Consider the following 19,677-nt stretch of genomic DNA (forward strand, 5'->3'; position numbering starts at 1 on the left):
TTAATATCGTTTCGTTAATGCTTCATCATTATTATTTAGAAAACATGAATTATAATGACGTGGTTTACTCTGTCGGTTATCATAGATACAGTTTTGTATGGAAATAGTGTTTGTTTAGTGCGTAGGAATTTATGAATAAACGTCGACGGTAGTTATAAACGTTACTCGTGAAATAAGAATTTGTTCATAAATTATATCGGAACGTATAGTGACAGTTAACGATCACGAGAACATGCCATTAAGTTAGAAATATTCTGGGTGATAACGAGAAAATTTAGTGAAATAGAAAGGAGAATTTCTAGATGAAAGATCTGGCAAATCTTATCGACCGTGAGATTAAGTATTTAAATACCTCGGTGTGTAATTACATTCCAGTTATCGATCGATAGATTAGATATCGTTGTCGCCTGTCCTCAACGACCAACTGTATTCAATACGCGTCTCTCAGTATGTCACTATGAGATCCCTTCGATCGAATTTCCGGCATTAAATTTCATTCAATCCGCATCGATTAAAAATCAGCGTCAAATTGGTCGAGAGAGGCGAGACCGACCACGAACTCGCAATCAATCTAGCGCGCTTTAAATCGGGAACGGGAACCATCGTCGAAGTTCGCCAGGAAAGTTTCTCACCGCAGACCTATCGAGCACGTTGGTAGCGATAAATTTCAACTTGCAAATTTAGTGTCGCGATAGAGGGCTCGAATTCAAGGCGGTTCACCAGAAGATCGACAAAGAGCTCCTGGAAACCAGCCCATCTGTCAGAATCCACGAAACTAATCGCGTTATCGTCCACTGCGACGATACCAAAATTCGATATAGGAGAACCATGTACTTCTGAACAAATTTATTAGGACACACGATAGATAAATTAAGGTAACTCCGTTTTTTACTATTGACATTTAAAAGGGTGGCGCATATTTATTTGGGCTGATGGAATGAATGTATTCATTATTCCTTGTACTAAAGAAGGAAAATATATTCATTATTTTTACGACAACCTTCGATGGCGAGTAAATAATTTTCTCGCAAGGTTTAGTTGTCTTTAACACGTCAAATAATATACAGCTGGTGAAGCAGCTAAGCTCTTACAGAGCAATGACTAAACTATCATGGATATAAAAAAAATCTTACAGGAAAAAGTTAGAAGGTTCGAGGGGGTCTATCTTATGTGACTGTTGCTTTTTTTTGTGGTCCAGATGCTGAGGCTGCATCAAGGCCAGTGGCATTAAAAAAAAAAAAGGTTTAACCTTGAATGACTATGTACCATAGGTCGATGGTTTCGTCTCAACGTCGGCTTTCATGATGTCCAAACAAAATACCATTGTTCCATTTAAAAAAATGTCGGTGGCCTTTGTATGCCCTCAGTATCTGGATCACAAGAAAAGCAGTGATTATACAAGACAGGTCCCTTCGAACCTTCTAACTTTTTCCTGCAAGACTTTCTTGTGTCCACGATAATTTAGTCCACGCGCGCCGTAACAATTCACCCTGTATAACAATTTCGCAAGCTGAAACTGAAGAGCCTCCACAAATATAAACCAAAAGATCATTCCATTTCCTGTACATTTAAGCTAAGCAACGAATTAAATCCACCGATATTACGTTAAAAGGCGATCGTAGATAGAATAAGTGATCGCCGACGCCGCAGTCACGATTCGAGGCCTTCCTATCAGGTAATCTGATAACCCAAAGAGCCGTCGGCGAGGAGACCTCTGAAAGGAGCCAATCGCGAGGCTTTCCGTCAACTGGAAAGTAAGAGCAACCGAGGATCCAAGTGCAACGATCACTTCAGTCTGAAGCATGGAGCGACGAGCGTCGATTCGTCGCTGTTCTGTTTTCCACGGTTCGTGGCCACGTTTCGAGATCTCGAGATCGTGGTTTCCGTGTCTCATCTCGACGCCGAGGATCGTCCCTCTGGTCCCCAGGATTTTCATATCGCGATCGAACTTCTGCGATTCGATCTCACGTCGTCGTCGCGGTTGGTGCTGAAGGTTGATCTCTGGAAAGCAGAGAAGAGTACTCGGGAACGACGTCCATGACACAGTGTGGCACATCATGGCGGTGGAGTCGAGGTAAATTGTGCGGGGACCGCGATCGAGGGGTTACGTCCAAGGAAGATGGAGATAGGGAATTATTTGCAAATTTTCGAGAATGGCTCGACTTTATCGAATGATTGCTATGGCGCTTCGAAGTGGGCACTTTCAGAGTTACAGGAGATCGAGTGTGTGTCAGGTTCTCGAAAATAGTGGTTGACGTATTTCTTAGTTTTTAAAGGAAGACGAAATATTTCGTTAGGATCGATGGACGTAATTATTGTTCGATTATTGAAATAGTTGGTGTATGCATTACTTCCATTATGAAAAAAAAAAAATGCAACTGAATTCACATTCAAATGCATATTATATATCCTCGAGAAATACAGAATTCAACGGGTTCAACGTCCCAGAAATCATTCACAATTTCCACCAAAAAATGTGTGATCGGAATCAGACGCCATGGGTACTCAGTTCTCATGGTCCACCATGTATTGTTGAAGTTTGTGTCAGTTGACGAACGTTCCCAGCGGTTCCAGGATGGAAAGTCTCGTTCGTGATTGGCGACAAAGACAAAAATGTTTCAAATGCAGCGAGTCGAGGTGCGATTTAATGTCCCTGCCCCACGGGAGCGATTCGCTTGGCAAACTTACGTCGCACAAAAGGATGCCGCGAGCCCCCTGAGTGCGAGGCTGTTCCGCGGCCCGCGAAAATGTCCCAGGAAAAGTTTCTTTCAACGTCGTCATGGACGCGTCTAACCACGCCGCGTGGGATTCGTTCCGCGGAAATAAACGAGAATTCTTTTAGAAAGCCAGCCATTCTCGCGGAATTTTCCTCGGGAGTGGTTCAGACAGGCAACACAATCTCCAATTTATATTTCAAAATGCGGTTAAGGAGTTCTCTCCCATTTCTTTCAATGCTACTCGAATACTCGATTGGATGAATAATATGAGGGCACCCGAATACTCGTGGTATTCGAATACTTGAGGATTTTATTATTATTCGAACGACTATCTAGTAGCTTATATTTGTGTACATTTTCTGATAATTTATATTTTTTGAGATGTTACATTGCTTGTTTTCATAAAAATAGTAATCGAATATTCCAGTATTCGAGTAGTAGATTCCTTGAATATTCAATTATTGTTCGAACTATCTAGTAGTTTATATTATTTGTGTACATTTTCTGAAAATTTATATTCTTTGAGATGTTCCATTGTTTGTTTTCATAAAAACAATAATCGAATATTCCAGTATTCGAGTAGATTCGTGTACATAGATTTGTGTACATTTCCTCAAAATTAAAATTTTTTGAGTTGCTACAACACGAGTTGTAATAAGAATAATAATCGAATATTCCAGTATTCGAATAGTAGAATCCTCGAGTATCCAAAGGATTAGTACCTACTTGAACTCTACAAGCATTCAAAAAATACTCCAACAAAAAAAAAAAAATTAACCGAACAACGATTCAATGAGTATACAATTTTCCAAGAAAGTAGTACGAACGGAGGATTCGTAGCTAAAATATCTGAAGCAGAGATGACGACTACCGAAGTTCCCAAGCGATGCAAGAAATGCGCGACTCGAAGCGTGTTTCGTGGTAAATCTTTGGGAGATCCTTTCAGCCGAACACTCACTTAGCGAACTGTTCCCCCGACCACTCGAGAAATACATTGGATTTATGTTTCGCGAGATTCGTATCGCTTCGTCAAAGTTGGGTAAAAGGTATCGGTTTAACATCGACGTAGATCGTTCCGTCGACATCCACTCTTTTAGTCTCTGCATCAATGTCCTGTTGAAAAACAAGAAACCACGAAATACTGTCCGCGCCGTAACTTCGCTACTCTTCTACTTTGATGTCGAATCGATACTGTACTTCACTTATTCCACTCTAATTCTAAGGATCGAATTTCTCGACTCCTTTTGCTGCTACGAATCTCTTTCGATCGATTGAGCTACCGAATTCTTGGCCAGATTCTTTTTACCAAAGCACAACAATTCAAACTTTGAAGTATCACTGAAATCGATTGCAAAGGTTCTAGAATGGACCTCAATTCTGATAATCAGCTCCGGAGAGAATAGAAATCGAATGCTTTGTTTCTAGGGATTCTTTTCGGTTCGCCTGTCCTAATCAGGCTACAGGTAACTTTACATCCGCGCGGAATAATTATTTCGACGCAGAAAAGGATTACCGCGTATACCGTTTCAGATGGATGCCATGTCAGCTGAAAATCGAGCTGAACATCTGCAGCTGCGACTACGACGGCATAATCCTGGTGTCGGGCTGTGCGCCCGGCTTCGACGAGCCTGAACCCTTCAAAACGGTCCTGTACGCAGCGGCTCAGATCGATTCCGCTCTGGGCGTGATCGGAGCCGTTTTGCCCATCAATCTTCCTGCCAAAAGGCTTATTTACAGTCCCACTGGCCCGCTCAACATGGATTACCACGACGTCAGAAGCTTCGCCGAAGCGGCCACCAAGGGCGTCCAAAGGTATGCTGCACCAAACGTAAGTTTTATATAGTATTTCGAAAAATATGGATTTCCGCGTGCTTCGTTCTACTCTTCGTGTCTGTGTATAATTTTCGTGGACGAATATACACGTCCTAAGTCAAAGGGTTAATTGGGCGGCTTAATTGGAGGGGATCAGAACGCAGGGTCATTAGGCGAAACTCGGATTACTTGTTTGCCGAATAACGAAGGAGATTTCACCAGCTCGATAACGCGGTTAACTTCGCCGTGTTAACGTCGTCCCGAATGTTTGCCTTCAGTAAAAGGGCGCCTTCGCGCGACCTCATCGAGGGGGTTGATAACTGAATTCACCAACAAACCGACGTCTAACGAGTCGCGCGAGTTCTCGAATCACCAGTTCGACCGAGAAATATCGCTCTTTTTCGCGAAAATCCCGCCTGGATTCGTCGAAACTCACGGCACTTCGTCGGTAGACTATAATAAAAGATGTCCGAATGAGCCGTTCACGAATCGATCGACTCCAATTTTTCAAAATTCTTCAATTTAAGGGTTAAAGCGCGTGGTGTAGTCATAACTTTTTGTATTTATTTTAATTTTCTTGAATAATAAAGATTAACTTCGTTACAATATTTTATTTGGCCATTGAATAGTAAATAATTTATTTCATCGCCATTTCATCTCAACTTTTTATTTGATGGAGTTAACCGATTTGTGCAATGAACGGCTCAAATATGTATCGCAATAGGTATTCTCCCTTGAATTGTTACACATACTACGCAGGTTATCGTAAGGTTCCTGTAAAATGGAGTCAAAACACGACCTAGTTCAAATTTGAGCACTTCAAAGCACTCTTCAACCCTTTCAGACGTGGGGTCCACAATCGAAGACACAAAATTTACTATCACGACGAACTATCGTTTAGGGCGCATGTCCTTATTTGTGCACACGAAGAAAGACCAGTTTTCGTTCTAAAAGACGCTGTTATAATTTCTGTTTCTATTTTTTCCATACTAGTTTTAGTCAAAGTTAACCCTAAAAATTGAATTAGATTAGTACGAGAAACAAAATAATTCAGATCCGAAAGGGTTAAGACTATCCCAAAAATGAATCATTTGCTCGAATCAACTAGAATAATTTCAGTTATTTTCTCCCCGACGAACATTTAATTTCAATCGCGAAACCTATTTCATCGGGTACTATATTTTTGGTAGCACGGTTGCGCGTACAAAAGAACAAAAATTCCCCGCGTGTCGCGTGTCGCATTCGCACGAATTTCAGGTTGAAAAATGAAATTCCGCGATGTAGGGGATCCAGCTGTCGTGATCTTACACGGGGATTCCTCGTTCGCGTACGTCTGCGACACTCGCGATCGTGACAGGCACAATACCGTCGCGAAATGAAGAGGAAAGAATAACTTCCCGCGGCTCCGCATTGCGCGTCACTTCCTCTCCAATATTGGTTGCGTCTTTTGATTCCGTTTCTTGACTCCGAGCGACGGGGTGGAGCGACATCTGGTATTGTTGGTCGTCCAACCATCGAATAAAGGATCTTGGGGAAGACAGTGTGTCTGGGGAGGGAAGGGAGTTCGTAACTTCCGTTCGGAATGGGATATTGTTCTATTTATAGCGAATGTTTTACGTGGAAATGAGTGTTCAGTGGATTGCTGGCTGTTAGGAAACGCGGTAGTAATATCTCATCAATTGTCTGAGGTTTGGCGAAATCTTCGAGTTTGGTGGATCGAAGATTGGTCACTCTGCTAATTAATTTTATGAGTAGTTGCTGTTTTAGTGGGGAAAGCAGATTTAGTGAAGACTGGTCTATCTAAATGTTATAGATTTATTATTTAATACTTTGTACGATGATCGATGTCCTCGTGGCTCTCTTCATCCAGGAGTTAACAATTAAAATTGTCGAAGTGAGGTAAACTTGCAATGTTTCCCCTTTCCACTGGGAATAATTGATGGTTTGGTAATTCGAATACTAATGCCAGATGCTTTCGTACCAGGACAGGGATTGATTTCGTTCATGGATCGATGAGTATTGAGATTGATCGTAATTTTCTCGTTTCCACGTGGGAAATTGACGTCGACACTGACGTGGACATTGATGCACTGTAGTTTTTTCGGATTCGTAATGGACGACGCGGGTTTCCGTTGGTATTTTCAGTCTTTCGGTTTATTCGACTCTTTTGTACTGAGATTCGATTTCTGTCGTTGAATTTTTTTTCTCTGCGACGCGATAGACATCCACGCGCCAATGTCAGTTGACCAAGAATTTCTATCGACAGAGCATTGAAAGCCGGCGTCAGGTGTCCGCTGTTCGCGCTTCTGCCGGACATCCGCTTCGAGAACGTCGAACTCGTCACGCTGCTCGGCGCTCTAGAGGGTCTGTATGTGGTGAGTGTCCAACTTACGTTTATAGAGCGATATAATTACATTTTCAGAATTTCAGAGTTCCAAAGTTTCAAAAATCCAGAGATCCAGAGTTCCAAAGTTTGAAAGTCTCAGAATTCCAGAGTTTCTGAATCTCAAAATTTCAAAATTTCAGAATTTCAGAATTTCAGAATCTCAGAATGTCAGAATCTCGGAATCTCAGAATCTCAGACTCTCAGAATCTCAAAATCCCAAAATCTCAGAATCTTGGAATCTCAGAATCTTAGACTCTCAGGATCACAAAATCTCAGAATCTCGGAATCTCAGAATCACAGAATCTCGGTCTCTCAAACACTCAGAATCCCACAATTTCGAAACCCCAATATCTCAGACTCTCAAAATCTCAAAACCTCAATATCTCAGAACCTTAGAATCTCAGAACCCCAAAATTTCATAATCTCAAATTTTTAAAATTTTATTACTTAAAGATTCCGTCATTATTGATAAAATTAATAAAATAAATGCCTGCGCGGGCCCTGTCTTCGCAGTCCTGCCCGCCGGCCGTTATGGACAACAATTTAAAACAAAGGGAAGGGGTGGTCGGCCTCGGTATTCGACAGATCGAATTCCCTCCAGGGAAAGTAGAGCGGATGAAGATTAGTGAACGTCAACGTCGCTGATAAACGCGCGGCGCTCAATTGTAGGCAACACAGCTGGTTAAAGCGTTTCCCAGATAGTGGGTCGAATTGCGGTCGCAGAAGCGCCGTTTAAACCAATCAAACAGTGACAACCCGGGTTCAGAACGCACCATCAGCCTGTGCTAGACCAGGCTAGACAGCGACTACTATCACTACGATACAATGGCAATAACAGCGTCAACTACTACTACCAAAACACGGTAACCACAGCTGCAACGGATATCACTGCTACTATACGAGGAGAGGAATGGGGAGATGGTTGCTACTTATAGTATACCGACAGCTATAGCAACTGCAATCACTGCTACCACAATTAGAATACAATAGTTATTAGTATAATACAGTAGTACGCATCAGAAAAGTGCATAGCAAACATGACTGCAATAACAGCTATGTACAACAACAGCAGCAACAGTAACATCGAAAACGAGAAGTCGAGAACTATTTTCCTGAAGAATTCAGACACGTTGTTCTGTTCGTGGCAAGTTTGATAGGCTGGTCGACTCTCCCCCGCTCAAACAATCTAAATCGAGCTCAGTTGAGCAACCAACGATGTCTTAATCCATAACTAATGACGCCAGTGTGCTCTCGAGTCACCCTCATTACATGAAATAGTAATACTTAGCAAACTTTTGGTCAAGCTGCTCTCCGTTAGTCTCAAGGTAAACGAGCGACCCTAACCGACGCGAAGCGCACACTCCGGATACACTTCGTTATCCCCTAGATGGTCCACGTTAATTGCCAAATGGAAACCAATCCCGCTAAAAAGCTCGATTTCTGGCTTTACTGCTATCCACGGGGTGGAACGTCACGAGCAATTTGTGGAAAGATACTAGAGTCGTTCTGGGTAGTATTGTTAGAGGCCGAAGACTGGAAGGGTAATTAAAATTTAGGTGGTTTACGAAAGGGCCAGCAAGGCGTTTAAGATGATAGGATAATTTGAGCATATGGAATAGAGAGTTCCAGAGTTTCAGAAAATTCCTCAGTTAACAAACTTGCAAATATTCGATATGAGTAAGAATCGAAAATGTGGAATCAAGTACAAAATATAATAGAAGCTTCAAATATTAGGGGGACCAGAAAGTAATGTCTATTATATATTTATATTTTATAATATATTTTTATTTTAAATCAACATTGTAATCGTCCTTGTTACCAACAATCTTTTGCCATCCAGTGTGTAAATTTTCAATACTTTATCGATAAAAATCAATCAGTGCATAGAGAGTTGATAAATAATAAACAATTATCGACATGGTCACCCCTGATATTTAATTACTCCTGCTCTGCAAGTGTTTCGAATGAACTTTGTACAGTACAATTAAAATTCACTTCTCTTTGATACTGCATTTTATCTGAGTCTTCTAACTCTGTCAATTTTTAGGGTTTCAACCGCCTACTTGTCGATACGTGTCCTCCAGAGCTTCTCGCGAAAAAACATCTGCGAGGAGTTCGTGGCCATCTCCTTAACGCATTCTCGCGCGTCAACAGATGTTCCACGTCGTTCTGTCGTTTTAATATCAATCTTGACTCCGTCCCACCATGATGGATTCCCTCGTTGGACCGCTCCATCCCTCTGTTCCAATTGTTTTCGCGGCTGAGGCCGACGGAATCCCACGCGCTGGCCGGTTCGACGACATTTTGAGTAAACAGCGGCGCGTGACAGGTATCAGTGGCGGGACGCGCGGTCAACAGAGCCATTAAACAACACCTGTCAACGCCAGCGCGACCTGCGACTGATTGATAAGTGTGTCTTACGACCAGAGTCCCGGCCGACTCCTGCTGGCCATTGTTCATCGATGTCTTCACAGCTGCGTTCGGACACGGTCCATTAGAAGTCGACGTAGCTGGCTCCAGGCGATGGAAACTGTGATTGAGAGTGTCTAGCCAGGGCTGTATAATGCCGATGAAGTGTCCTCGAACACTGATCAATCGTAGCTTCGCAATATTTCATCGATGGTATCAGGACGAGGTTTGGGAATGGATGACGTGGATGGATTGGTAAAGTGTTCCCGTTCCTCTGATGGCAGTCCGAGGTGAGGTTTGTTAGTTTCTGAGAAGCGAGGGTTCTTGTTTAGCTCGATGTCCATTCGTAAGTGCATTTAATCTAGCCTTTGTAATAGCTGCAGCTAAGGCGGCATCTATTGATGTACTGTCAACTGTTGGGCGATGCAGTGTCTCCTAGGGAACCACTAATTCATCCTTAACCGTCTCTGCGTATCCACTAGGGGAAGACATGTCGGTTCCCTATGGTATACTGCGTATGTCTGTTGAATGCATAATTGCAGAGTTGATGGCAGTTGAGATTGAAGAATCTTTTTTATGTAAACTGCAACCGAAAGATATTTTGAAATTGGAGATCTGTAAGATAAGCAATGTTAATCCTGCGTCTAGCCCAGATCTGACCAGGCTAGACCACTCTTGACCAGACTTGACCAGACCTAACCCAGACATACCATTCCTCCCACGCAATAACAAACTGTCTCCAAATTCACGCCGACTCCAACTCAATGTCAAAATTGATAACTAAGGAAAACTTACAGGCTCAGCCCCGTGCATCTAGCCCTGAACTGATCAGGCTTGACCAGACCTAATCCAGACATACCATTCCTCCCACCTGTCAACGCAATAATAAACTGCCTCTAAATTCACGCCAACTCTAACCCAGCGTCAAGATCAATAATCAACGAGAGCTTGCAATCTCGCCCTCGTGCTTCCACAAGCACACCCCCGGCCCAGCGGCAGCGACGAATATCTTCCTCGTAAAGACACCACCCAAGAGCCCCGAATTCTAATTTCGTCTTACCTAATAACGGGACCAAAATGCCTGCCATGGTGAGCGTCGAGGTGCCTCCGGGATATCAGCGATTTCTCAATAAGCTCCACCGAGCGAACGTACCCTACCGATGCATCCCCCGTCTGTGGAACATTCCACGGGACTTTCATCCCTTATCTTCGACACGAAGCTCTCGTCTCCCGCGTGCTTGGAAGCTGTAACTTTAAGCCCCGCCGATGCAAGGAAGGAAGGAGCACGCGTGCCTCTTCCACGATGAACAGCATCGTGAGCACGGGGCGAGAGAGGGGACGACGGGGAGGGGGGCTGGTTTCTGGGCGTTTCGACTTGGCAAGAGTAGCGGATGCCTCGCGTTCCTAAATCCTGACGGTCGGCGGGGCGACCTAATTAGCGAAATACTCGAGCCCCTGCCCCCCTCGTTCCCCTCCGCATCCACTGCGTCTGAGACGACGAGGCTCGTTCCTTCTTTCGTCTTCTACGGCCGCGCTTCCTACGTCGCTCGAACCCCGCGCCTCTGGCGGACCTGGCGAATGCGGGCCGTCGTTTTCCAAATACCGGAAGACGCCGTCGGAATTCCGACGCCGCGTAATCGGAACGCCGTCGTCATCGTCGCCTCTTCGTCCTCTGCGAGCTTCCGTCCTCTTCGCTTTCTTCGCGTCACTTTTCTTCCCGCGATGATCGCCCGGCATCGCGTCGAAGAACGGCTCCCACTACACAGAGACATCAGCGACACCTTTTTGTCTCGCCATTTGAGAGGAGCGGGGTGCTTTTTGCTCGGTTTAATTTCGTCCCGAGATTCCTCTTCGTTTGGGAAGCTTGCGCGATGTAGGGGGTGAGAACGAGAGGGAATGTTTACGGTCTACGAAACTGGAAATCAGGATTTCTGAAGTATTTAGTGAAATTTCCGTGATGGATAGTGAGTCATGTTCTGTCATCGTTCAAATTGACGTTCAATGAGATCCCGGGGGTGAGGGGGGACGAACCGAGTCCAACATTTCCACGAAATCATCTCGCCGAACAATCGTCGGACGAATAAAGCTCGTTAATCGCAGCAATAATGCGGCGTTCCGCGACTGGAAATACCCGCAGCACTGCGGTCTTCGGGAAACCAATATCACCGTCGATTATTGCCGACGTAACCAACAGCCCGGCCCCAGACGTTCCTGTTGCCACTGTCTCGGCGAGCATTTAACGAAACGTTGGCGAATACGCGCCGGTCTCGATAACAACGCGACCGGAGCCTCGAGGAGGAAAAAAGAGTGGAACACAATTTTCTCTGCAACGGCCATTCAGGTGAATCGACCGTCGGACGGAGGGATAACTGGGGACGGGAAATCCCCAGGAATAAAAGGAGCAGGGTCTTTCCAAGAATTACCGAGGACTTCCACTTGAGACTGACAGACCAGAGGTGGAATGTAAAGGTTACATTCTGTCTTTAGAAACTTTTGGGTGGTAAGCTCTAGTAGTAAAATATGACACAAAAGAAAACTTAACAATGAAAGGGTTAAGTGTTGCAATCAGAGTCCACTGGATCACACAAGAGTCCACACGGATGAGACTTTCCAGCGTGGTTCAGGTCTGAGAGGCGATAGACTCCTAGGCTTTGACAGTACCACTGACAACGACACTACGGATACCGAAGATGCGCTGAAATCGAGGAACGAGCCATCCTTGATAATCCCATACTGCGGTGGAAAAAAAATGAGCATCAAGTAGGATAGAAACGTACGAGGAAAGAAACGCTTGTTGCGGCGCCTTCATCCAGAAAGAGAAAAATAGAAGGAAAAACAGAGACCAGCGATAAGCCTGGGTGAATTATTAAGGGGATTAATTCGCGGTGAAGACTCTCGAATGAAACATACATCTCCCGGTGATCCAGTAAGAGGATTATCCGCTTTAATATTTTCTGTACGGTGGAACAGAGTCGCTAAGAAGCTGCGTCGAGAACTCGACTTGCCCGGGACGTGCGCGATACGTGGAGAAACCAGCGAAAATTTGAGTCTCCCAGGCTCGTGAAATATTCCAGCGGAACTGGTGTCTTCCTCGATGTCCTTCGTACTCCTCTCTTGTTCTCTGGGAGGAGTTAGGTTCAGCCGTATGTTCACATTTAACCCGCGACACGGTGCCCTTTGTAGAATCGATTTTTCTGGTTTTGTAAGCGGCGGATTGTTCCTTCCAATTTGATAGGGAGAGTACAATGAAACGTCCACGCAGTCCTGAGCACTCCTCTTTCACGTCTACGCGAAAAACGAGACGTAGGTTGATTCGTAACTTTTACGAAACCATCACGTTTTATGAAACATGCTCTATTTTCCTAAGCAATTCTTGCCATTTCACTTGGTGGTTTTTCGTTAATAATTCAAAAACGAAACACCACCCGACATTTTTACAATGGAAATTATGGTTCAGAATCGTCTCACCTACCTCCTACTTCCGGTTCGTACACTAATTCTAAGACACCTTGCATATTCGTATATTCCCATACAACCTATATTCCCATCTCAAAAAATGATTTTTGCCATTTCACATGATAGTTCACCCTTCGATCTACGATTTACTGTAGGATCGTGAATGCCATAATCAGGTATAAAATTTCTTGCGCCCTTTCACACGACGTGTCTGACTTGTGTTGTTCATGTTCTACTTAAATTTTGTACCACGAGTCTCACACGTTGTTGCCGGTTAAAGGGTTAATATCGCCGTCACATGCAAACGCTTCCCCGTATTTTATCCTGCGTTTCCGTCTGTCCAGCCACTGGAGGTACGAGAGATCTGCCCAGACCGTTGTTACAAGGCGTGCCAGTTGGCCGTCTGGAGTCCGATCTGCAGCAAGAAGCTCCAGGGTATCGTGAAGCTGGCCTCTGCTCTCGAGAGCGGAAGATACGTCGCTAGGGATATCGGTGAGTCCCCGTCTCGAAGCCGAGACTCTTGTTGCTTTGTTGAACAGAATCAGCGAAGAGTGGCCACCGAGCTCTCGTTTCGCGGATCTTTCAACCCTGAAGTAGGACACGAAACGTGTCGAAATCTCGCGGTTTCCTTCGACTCGCAGCTGGTCGAACGCGACGCTCCGACACCTACGAGGACGCCTGGCTTTCAGTGAAACGGTCCTCCCAGATTCGACCGCTTCGAAAGTTTCCTTCGAAGCGTTGCCCTGGAAAGTGATTTGTTTTGCAACTCGGGAAACCGAACCGCACGCTCGCCAGACAGAAATGTAGAGAGGAAGGGGATGTTTTACAGGGTTCATATTTGTCACGACTCGGACGCAAAGTTTCCGGGAGGGCGGTGGCGATCCTGTAAGTGGCGAAGAAACAGCCCTCGACGCGCGCGGAAACTTTCCCGTTAGACGAAACATTTTGTGTGTGTGTTTGTTTGTGAAAGTGCATTTACGGAAACAAAATTGCATGGAGACACAGTATACACGTACAAACGTCTAAATATGAAGACGACGATAATGATGATAGTATTGACAAAGAGGACTACAATTATTGTATTGAATGATAATCATAAAACATTCTCAATTATTCGAATCTGAGAATGCTTTCTACATTCTTACCACTCTTCAGAAAACAATCAACATTCACGGAGCAACTTCCGGCGAAGTGACCCCAATTGGTCCACCGCGGTCGTTCCCTTTCAGAAAATGGCGTTTAAAAAGATTTCTCGCATAGCTTTTGTTCCAGCTCGACCACCGTGGAATTCCTTGTCTCGAATAATCCCTCGACAGACGATTCCCCGCGGAATCGTCGTCCGAATTCTTTTTCCACGGGGCCGGACGGTTTGACATTTCCGCGCGTTCCAAGCGGGTAGGGGAATGTAAATTTCAGCTCGCCCCAGTTGCATGTTTCCTCAAGAATCTCGGGCGTTTAATTAAGCGAGAAAAAGTTGCGTACAGTGTGCATTCGCCCTCGCGACGTTGCGTCGGGACGCCTTTACACCCTCCCCCCTCTTCCTCCTCCGTCCTCGTGCATTTCCTTATTTCGCGACCGATGCGTTACCCGCCGTTTATGAAATACGCGACCGCAATATTCCGCGCGGAATACACGAGAAATAATGAACGATCGAGTGTTCTTCGACGCAAATTTCGAATACACCTGTCTCTTGATTTATGCGCATGATACGCTCCGCGCTGCTTTTTTTTTACCCCGACCGGTTTTCTACCGCATAAATCGTGTCTGCTACCGCTAAGGAAGAATCTGTAAAAAAAAAGCTGGTGGACGTTGGAGTCGTTTTTTCTTCTAATTGAATAACTAGCACTTTCGGAGACTTTATTCCGTATAGAAGGTAGAGTCAATACATTTCAACTATTTATCCTTTGTTTTGCATACTTTTGCAATGTGGGAAATATTTTTTTTTGTGACGATAGAGTAAACAATGCGGATGGTATTGTGGAAAAGTAATGCCTTTGTTAGAAAGAGAAAGCTCTTTTTGGCATGAATGAAAATAGAAAAAAAAATTATTAATATCTCTTGTTTTCAAACGAATTCGGTCATTGCAGATCGCGCACATAAATTTAATTAGCGTTCGTAATTATTCAAAGCTCTGCATAATTAATATATCGTTACATAAGTTTTTACTCGTAGTCGAATGAGTTACTTTTGAATTTCAATAACGAGTCGTCTTTCAATCTTTAGAACATAATAACTATGAATGAAATAATGTAATCTGAGTTAAAATTCAAGAATTTCAAAGAGTTTAAGCGACTACCATTGCACCTCGTTTTGAAGTTTTTATTAATTCCAAACAGCATTAAATATAATTAAAGCATGAAATGCTGCGACACTGATCCTTTCCACCGGCTCGCTCGCGAGGAACGCGATATTAAAGGGAGAAGGATCGTCAGTGGTCAGACACATGTTCCTTTCAGAATAAAGGGGGATTATGTTTCTCGACAATTTTTGTTTTGTATGTGTGGACGGTTCCCAAGAACACACGTGAATGTACCGACGTCTCTAATTAGTTTTAATGCGATACTGAAGACTCCTTTATGCGACAGAATTAAAACGAAAAATCATGGCGCAGGGAAAGGCACCTTGCCGGCGTTTGTTGGAGATCGTGTAAATTCACATCTGAAGGAAATTCTCGCCCCTCGTTAGATCTCGCCTTGGAACGTAATCATTTTTCTTATTTTACTGGGAAACCAGAATGTATAGCACAGCGTACAGAGACGGGCGAAATTCTTACTTAGATATTCATTTGAAATATTACTCGGAGGCTGGTAATATTTTCTGTACAATTATCATAACATTGTATCTTTTAGAGTAAGGACGACTCGATGCACTTTAACTTAATTTTTTATGTTTGGTAGTACAACGATAACACGGTACTACCCATAATCGTTGATTTCGTAAAATCAACAACTCACTTTGTCCTATTTAAAGTACAACAATACCTCGACTTCCTACAAAATCCAAAGCTCAATTTTCCCCCGAAACTCAACGCCCCCGTTTTTCGACGTTTACTCGCAACAAAACCTTCCACTCCCTCTAATCACGATAATCTCTGCTATAGGTGGTGCAGATCCCGAAAGAATGGCGCCACCAAGAGTGGAAGAGTACCTCGCCGAATTGTTCTGCGGCTCCAACGTGACGATGCAGGTGGTGTCCGATCAAGACACCCTGCTGCAGGAGTATCCCCTGTTCGCGTGCGTGAATCGCGCCGCCTCGATGATCCCCCGCCACGCGGGGAGGATCATCTTCTTGACCTACGAGCCTCCTAATCCAGCCTGCGTCTTGGAGACGATCATGCTCGTGGGAAAGGGTGTCACCTACGACACCGGCGGCGTCGACCTCAAAATCCAGGGCGCAATGTTCGGCATGTCGAGGGACAAATGTGGGGCGGCTGCGTGCGCTGGATTCATGCAGGTACTTTAATATCCCATGCGTCGTCGTTCATTCCCCAGCTATGTCATTTTTGTACGACTGGTAAACCCACGACGCAGATGTTTACCTGTTTTTCCAATATACGTGACGAATGTATGTGATGATTACACGTATGTGATCATGTACGCTGAGTATGACTATCTGTGACAATGATGACTAAATGTGACTATGTATGACAAGGGTGACTACGAATACGATTGTGTATGACAAAAATGACTATGAATATGACTATGAACATGACTATGACAAGAATGACATCGAATATGACTATGCATGACACGGGTGACTACGAATATGATTATGAATATGACTATATATGATAAGGATGACTATGAATGTGACAATGAATATGACTATGCATGACAAGGATGACTATAAATATGACTATCTATGACAAAGATGACTATGAATATGACTATGTACGACAAGGATGACTATGAATGTGACTATGTACGACAGGAGTGACTACGAATATGTCTGCATAAAGACCAATAACCAACAATGACCATCTGTGATGAGTAACAAAGGCTACGTACGATGAAATTAACGACGAAAACGTCTACGTATTAAGACATTGAATAAGCCAACGATTACATACGATAACGATTCCTGTAACGAATATACCTGCCCATTTTGCGTACACCCTGCTCAACCGCATCCTTTCCCCATCCAAGACATGCATTTGCTCGGGCATCCGCAGTCCATTCACCGTATTCCCTCGCAAACGATTCCCGCTGCTCGCCAACGCCAACTGTTATGGTTTTATCGCGCAGCAAGAGTTACCGTTAAACCACCATGAACACAGTTAGTGCTCGTACGCGGCCAGAAGCGCCGCGTGACGCCAGTAATTCAGAGCAGTAAAACCGCGCGTCCCCTGGACAGCATTCGCCGCCAGCCGCGTGTAAAGCGGAAAAGAAATGGACTGTAGGACTCGCGACGAAGCTTGCCGCCCCCGGTCGAGGGTCGCGGTTAATCGTCCCCGTGTCCGCGGGCGGGCTAAGGGTGAAATCACGTCTTTTGCAGGTCGTGAATTTACTGCAACCGCCGACGGTTAAAGCGGTGGCGGCTTTGTGCGTGGTGAGAAACAGCATCGGCGAGAATTCTTACGTTTCCGACGAAGTGATCACGGCGAAATCCGGAGTGAGGGTACGTGTGGGGAATACGGACGCCGAGGGACGAATGGCGATGGCGGACGCGCTGTGTCACATCAAAGAGATGGCATTGTGCTCGGTTAATCCCCACATATTCACCGTCGCGACGCTCACTACCGCCGCTGTGCTCACCGCTGGTCGAGGATACTCGGTAGGTTGGAAGGATCAGGTCTTTGGGTCAAGATTGGTTAGGGAAGGTCGATGATTACTGATAAATATTGTTGCGCCGGGGTAGTGGTGCTTCGCGAGGTACTCATTACTTAAAACAGGATAATTAAACAAACAACAACTCGAAGCTTTTATCAACAGAAGGTGAAGTATATCGATACGTCCGAACTGTTCGAAGCTTCTCGCTATTCTGATCGTTCAAATATAGTCGCCGGTTCTTCGATAGCAAAGAAGCATCTTCGTGCCGTCGCAACAATATCACATTTGGATCGTTAACTCCGTTTTGAAATTTGTAATATTTTCAGATCGCCATGGACAACGCCGTGGCGCGTTTGGTCAGCAACGCGGAGAAGCTTCAGGCGTCGGGTGAGACGATGGGCGATCCCTTCGAGATATCGAGGATACGAAGGGAGGACTTTCGGTTCCACGAAGGTCTGACAGAGGGTGACGACGTCATCCAAGACCGTGACAAGCTGTGCACGGGGACGGAAAGGGGCCATCAAGGCCCGTCCGCGTTTCTGATCCTGGCGTCTGGCTTAGACCACGTACGCGAACTCGTTTGTTACCCTCGTTCTAGGTCTCCGACTGGATTGGACGCATATCGAAAGTTGTGCTTCCTAAAATTTATTTTTCAATTTGCATACCGTTATCGGTATTCATCGATGGTCCCGTTATAGAATTTGTTTCAGTAGTCGAACATAAATTGGGTTACAGAGGGTTAAGGCACCAGTAAAAAAATAATGACTAGCCGCGTATTGGAAATGCCTGGGAATCGTCGCTTGGAAGTTACGGATAGCGCTGGCGACGTTCCTGCTCTGCCAACAGGTGCTCCAATTCCGATGCTGGCCAAATCCTCTGCCACGTCGAGGAATCGAAGGGACTTGATATTTATGTTCTAGCTTCCGGATTGAAAACTTTCATTCTTCATCCCTGAGAGGCCCTAGTTACATGTTAGAATAATCCTGCCTACTGATTAGGCATTTCTGGTGACAAAACGTGTCATCCGTCAGTGATCCAATCTATCTCTGACCTAAGATAGTCTTCAAAGCCTTGAAACTCGTGAACCCCACGAAAGGAAGTCGCACTAATCATATTACTAGGTTGGTAAGACATTAATTTCTTACCAACCTAATACATAGCGCCCAACCCTCTGTAACATTTCACGCAGGTCAACATATTTTCCGCCATAAAAGAACGATGAATTTTTTATAGACGATCAGCTTAGCACAAGTACCGCGAGGAGGCGTTAATGGCAGATTAAAAAGCTTTTCCATTACAACGACATTTAAAGCCTCGTTTATCGGGCCTTCCTCTCCGTTTCTCCCTCCAGCATCCTTTCTCACCCCCCTCGTATCGATTTCAGCACGGCGCCTGTAGCTGCTCCCCTTTAAAGTACACGCACATCGACATATGCGGACATCTGCCCAAGCCTCACCACCTACCCTACAGCGGGAATCCCGTCCTGGCACTGTCCTACTGCTACCTCATTCAGGGCAAGTGCCTGACGGTCAGGAACGACCTCCCCTTCGAAATGCAGTACGTCTGCGAGGTGGATTGCAAGCCAGTGTGTTTGCAACCCTGTCAACCTTGCCCGCCATGCCCTGTCCCGTGCGAGGTCAAGGTCCCCTGTTCCCCGTGCGACCCCTGCTGTTTACCAAACTGTTATCAAGCCCCGCCTTGCCCACCCTGCGTTATGCCTCCGAGTTGCCCGCCCTGTGGCGTCGAACCAGTGACCGTCGTCGAGCCCATATGCAAACCCAATGTTCAGAAGAACGTGTGCGGTTGAAAATAGTTTCTTGAGGCTATGGCTTGGTAATAAAGCGACCTTAAGAATGATTTTGACGGGTTTTATTGTTATCAAAAATGTCAACAAAAATGTTTCTCGGAAGAATGATGTTATTCTGTAGAGGATAAGTTATGCATGAAGATTACCATTTTATTATTGCGTGCTTTTTGATTGGCTCTACCAGAGATTAGGAGATTCCTGTATTAGCTGGTTTACTGTCAGTTGTGAAGGAAGGAATCTCTGCTACTTTGGTTACCAAGCAAGAGCAGAGTTACCCATCGTCTTCCTGTTTTACCGATTCATAATTTGGGCTTTCGGTTA

At 44.8% G+C, this 19,677-nt stretch overlaps 2 protein-coding genes across 3 annotated transcripts; both read left to right on the forward strand.

Moving 5' to 3' along the window:
• LOC128887816 (putative aminopeptidase W07G4.4) lies at positions 1-18,989 on the forward strand. 2 transcript variants are annotated; one of them, XM_054144175.1, is made up of 7 exons: positions 1-2,074; positions 4,248-4,529; positions 6,796-6,904; positions 13,125-13,272; positions 15,881-16,233; positions 17,275-17,553; positions 17,876-18,989. In XM_054144175.1, exons 1-7 carry the CDS (start codon positions 2,058-2,060, stop codon positions 18,245-18,247), a joined length of 1,560 nt encoding a protein of 519 aa, XP_054000150.1. In that variant the 5' UTR covers positions 1-2,057; the 3' UTR covers positions 18,248-18,989. The 2 variants fall into 2 exon arrangements, with proteins under 2 accessions (XP_054000150.1, XP_054000160.1); XM_054144185.1 differs by lacking the exon at positions 1-2,074 and adding an exon at positions 4,108-4,180.
• Positions 18,332-19,387, forward strand: LOC128891738 (keratin-associated protein 16-1-like). The gene is made up of 2 exons (XM_054151481.1): positions 18,332-18,395; positions 18,836-19,387. The coding sequence occupies exons 1-2, from the start codon at positions 18,332-18,334 to the stop codon at positions 19,354-19,356; spliced, it is 585 nt and encodes a 194-aa protein (XP_054007456.1). The 3' UTR covers positions 19,357-19,387.
• The last annotated feature ends 290 nt before the right edge of the window (positions 19,388-19,677 follow it).

The sequence above is a fragment of the Hylaeus anthracinus genome, unplaced genomic scaffold (assembly GCF_026225885.1).
Source record: "Hylaeus anthracinus isolate JK02 unplaced genomic scaffold, UHH_iyHylAnth1.0_haploid 0, whole genome shotgun sequence".
In the NCBI taxonomy this organism is placed as follows: Eukaryota; Metazoa; Arthropoda; class Insecta; order Hymenoptera; family Colletidae; genus Hylaeus; species Hylaeus anthracinus.